Raw genomic sequence first — 3,959 nt, 5'->3', positions numbered from 1 at the left:
GGACAAAGCGCCATAGATTGGACGGCTTAAACAACGGATTTCTGAGTTCGAGGCCAGACTGGTATACAGAGTGAGTTCCAGGACAGCCAGGCCTACACAGAGAAACCCTGTCTCGAAAAAAACCAACAAAAAAAAAAAAAAAAAAAAAAAAGAAAGAAAGAAAGAAAGAAAGAAAAGAGAACCCAGACCAAACACACACACTGACTTTCATCTCTTTACAGCTGTCAAGGAGGATTCAGTGGATGTCCGATCATACATTGCTCGTTCCCTCATTGATGGCTATGAAGGACCCCTGGGCTACAGCCAGAGGTTTGGGCTATACCATGTCAACTTCAACGACAGCAGCAGGCCACGGACTCCCAGGAAATCTGCCTACTTCTTCACCAGCATCATTGAAAAGAATGGTTTTCCTGCCAAGAAGGTCAAAAGAAACCCACCGCCCTTGAGAGCAGACTTCACCTCCAGAGCCAGGGCTGCCTTCAGCGTTCCGTCGGAGGTGCCCTCCAAGGCTAAAATAGTGTGGGAGAAGTTCTCCAGGCAGCCCAAGTTTGAAAGAGACTTATTCTATCATGGCACATTCCGGGATGACTTCCTGTGGGGTGTATCCTCTTCAGCCTATCAAATCGAAGGAGGTTGGGATGCTGATGGCAAAGGCCCCAGCGTCTGGGATAACTTCACCCACACCCCAGGGAATGGTGTGAAAGACAATGCCACCGGAGACATAGCGTGTGACAGCTATCATCAACTGGACGCTGACCTAAATATCCTTCGAACCCTGAAGGTCAAGTCCTATCGATTTTCCATCTCCTGGCCTCGAATTTTCCCAACGGGAAGAAACAGTTCCATCAACAAACAAGGTGTTGATTATTACAACAAACTGATTGACAGATTGTTGGAGAGCAACATCTTCCCCATGGTGACACTCTTTCACTGGGACCTGCCCCAGGCCCTCCAGGATATTGGAGGTTGGGAGAACCCTTCTTTGATTGAGTTGTTCGACAGCTATGCAGACTTCTGTTTTAAGACCTTTGGTGACAGAGTCAAGTTCTGGATGACCTTTAATGAGCCCTGGTGTTCGGCAGTGTTAGGCTACAGTTCAGGGGTATTTCCCCCAAATATGCAGGACCCGGGCTCGCTACCTTACAAGGTTAGCCATGTAATCATTAAGGCACACGCCAAGGTCTACCATACATACGATGAGAAGTACAGGCAGGAGCAGAAGGGGGTCATCTCTCTGAGCCTCAACACTCACTGGGTCGAACCCAAGGACCCAGGGGTCCAAAGGGACATAGAAGCAGCTGACCGGATGCTGCAGTTTACCCTGGGCTGGTTTGCCCACCCTATTTTTAAAAACGGGGACTATCCAGATGTCATGAAATGGAATGTGGGGAACAGGAGTGAGCTGCAGCACCTGCCCAGCTCCCGCCTGCCCAGCTTCACAGAGGAGGAGAAGAATTACATCAGAGGCACTGCTGATGTCTTTTGCATCAACACCTACACTTCTGTATTTGCACAACATATCACTCCTAGACTGAACCCACCCAGCTATGATACTGACATGGAGTTAAAGGTGAGGGACATGAACTCTTCAGCCTTGATCTCCATGATGCACACAGACGTGCCCTGGGGGATGAGGAGGCTGCTGAACTGGATCAAGGAGGAGTATGGCAACATTCCCATTTACATCACTGAGAATGGACAGGGACTGACAAACCCCACACTGGATGACACGGAAAGGATATTCTACCACAAAACCTATATCAATGAGGCTCTCAAAGGTACATGGAGGTTCAGTTCGTCTCCCCAGCCCTCCTGACTCCCAGCCCTCTGTTAATCATGTGTCTCGATGCTTGGGCAGGTGCTTTGAAAGGCTCACTTAGGAGCATGGGGCGGGGCTCAGTAAAGTGTTTGTCATGCAAGCATGGGACTAGAGTTAAATTTATAGAAAAAGGTCTGAGTATATATTCATAATCTCTGGGCCGAGGAAGCAGAAAGGGGGAGCCAGCCGAGCCCACTTGGCAAACTCCAGGTCAAATTAAGAGGCTCTGAAAACAAATGGGGGATACCAAGAGATGACACTTGAGGTTGTCTTCTGGCCTACACACACACACACACACACACACACACACACACACACACACACACTTACATACTCAGACACTCACACATACACAAATATACACATACACACACACAGACACATATACACACAGAGACACAAACACACACAGACATATATACACAGAGACACACAGATATACACACAGACACACACACAGACACAAACATCCACACATATCCACACATACATACTGACATATTCATACACACACACACAAACATAAACACACACACACACTAATAAATATACAAATAAAAATGTAAAGTTCCCACTTATTGAGCTCGGGGTGTGGCTCAGTTGGTAAATTGCCTGCCTAGAATATAAAGGCCCAGTTTCCAACCCCCAAATGAAAAAAGAAAGAAAGAAAGAAAGAAAGAAAGAAAGAAAGAAAGAAAGAAAGAAAGAAAGAAAGAAGAAAATTAAATGACATTAATAAATTCACATTTGTGTGCCTAATATCTAAGGAGGGCTCAGGCCCTTGCATCTGAGGCCTACCCCTTTGCTTTAACAATTGCTGTAAGGTCACTGAAGCTAGCAAAAAGTAAAAGTGACAAAATAATATGTTGCTCTCTTGGGAAGCAAGTAACTGTGCACACATCTGTGATTTAGGGACATAGCCTGGAGTCTAGTACCAGCACATGACTAGGCTGCGTAAGGCTCCTACCTGTGTGTCTCTGCGTGGGCAGAAAACACTTTGGACTGGGTTCGTACTGAAGAGCTTAACATCCTAAAAGAGGATAGGCTGCAAGGAAAATGAATGCCCTGTCGGTTTGCGCTGATCAGAGCATGATTTTTATTAATCGGACAAGGAAGGATTCTAAGCCCGCCCTTGTGTCCCCTTGAGAAACTCTCTCCGTCTCTCTGTCTCTGCCGCGCGGTCTGATCATGAGCGGAGATGTGATCCAGTAGGCGGGTCTGAATGAGTGGGCGGTGACGTCGACAACGTAGGACAGTCTGACGACGCTGCATTCTGGGAGATCTGGGGAGGTCTTCTTAATAACAATTCTGTGCGTCTGCAGGGGGCGCAATATAATGTTTAGAGGGAGAGTGGTTAGTGGAGGTGAGAGACCCCAACATTTCCACCCTTAATATTTAAAAAATTAAATTTGTTGGACTGGCACAAAAAATATATTTATGTTTTATTGACCTGCCCAGGAGCAGCTTGAGGAAGAAATCTGGTGTAAGGCCAGTCAGAATTTAATTTTACTACCAGGGATCCTTTAGTAAATCCTCAATTAGAAAAACCTGATTTGGGGGGTTTTGTTTTAACAGATCTTGTGAAAAATGCAATATCACCTTCCCCCTATTTTCCAGGCCTAGGTAGATACTAGAATATGAATGTAACTTTCACATGATATCTTTAACATCTTGCCCTAATGCCAGCACTACTTAATAAGACCAAACCACGATAATGTTTAGATGCTGAAGGGTTTTGTCACGGCTCCTGTAGTGAGGTGAATCGGAATGGCACTTGCTGCACTCTGTCGGTCTGGGTGTAGCTGACCTGCCTGAGAGAAAAGCCAAACAGTTGAATAGGAACAGGATAACAAACTTTTTGGGAAAGGCCAGTCTCGGTTCAGACCATAGCCCCAGGTGTGTGGGGGAAGGGGCGGCTTGAGAGTTACAGAACCGCTGTGAGCTCCTTACCAGAGGAGGTCGAGCCAGACTTAACTCTGTCCAGTTAATAAGGATTTTTAGCTTTCTTTATTAATATTGGAATTATTACTAGACCAGTCTAAGATTGAATTTACAGTAATTGGTCACAATGGAGGAAGGAGGGGAATTAGTATAACTCCTCCTAAAACTGATCTTTATAAGTCAGATTTCACAGTTTCTA

General features: G+C 45.8%; 1 protein-coding gene across 1 annotated transcript in view; it reads left to right on the top strand.

Annotated features, from left to right (window-relative positions):
• Window positions 1-3,959, top strand: part of Lct (lactase) — a 47,396-nt gene that overhangs the window by 26,724 nt on the left and 16,713 nt on the right. Inside the window, exon 8 of the mRNA XM_021199233.1 lies at window positions 222-1,778. Coding sequence (XP_021054892.1) covers window positions 222-1,778 — 1,557 coding nt within the window. The remainder of the gene's footprint in view (window positions 1-221; window positions 1,779-3,959) is intronic.

Source organism: Mus pahari, chromosome 5 (genome assembly GCF_900095145.1).
Source record: "Mus pahari chromosome 5, PAHARI_EIJ_v1.1, whole genome shotgun sequence".
Taxonomy (NCBI): Eukaryota; Metazoa; Chordata; class Mammalia; order Rodentia; family Muridae; genus Mus; species Mus pahari.
The sequence above is the reverse complement of the archived record's forward strand: the minus strand, read 5'-3'. Positions and strand labels throughout refer to the sequence as shown.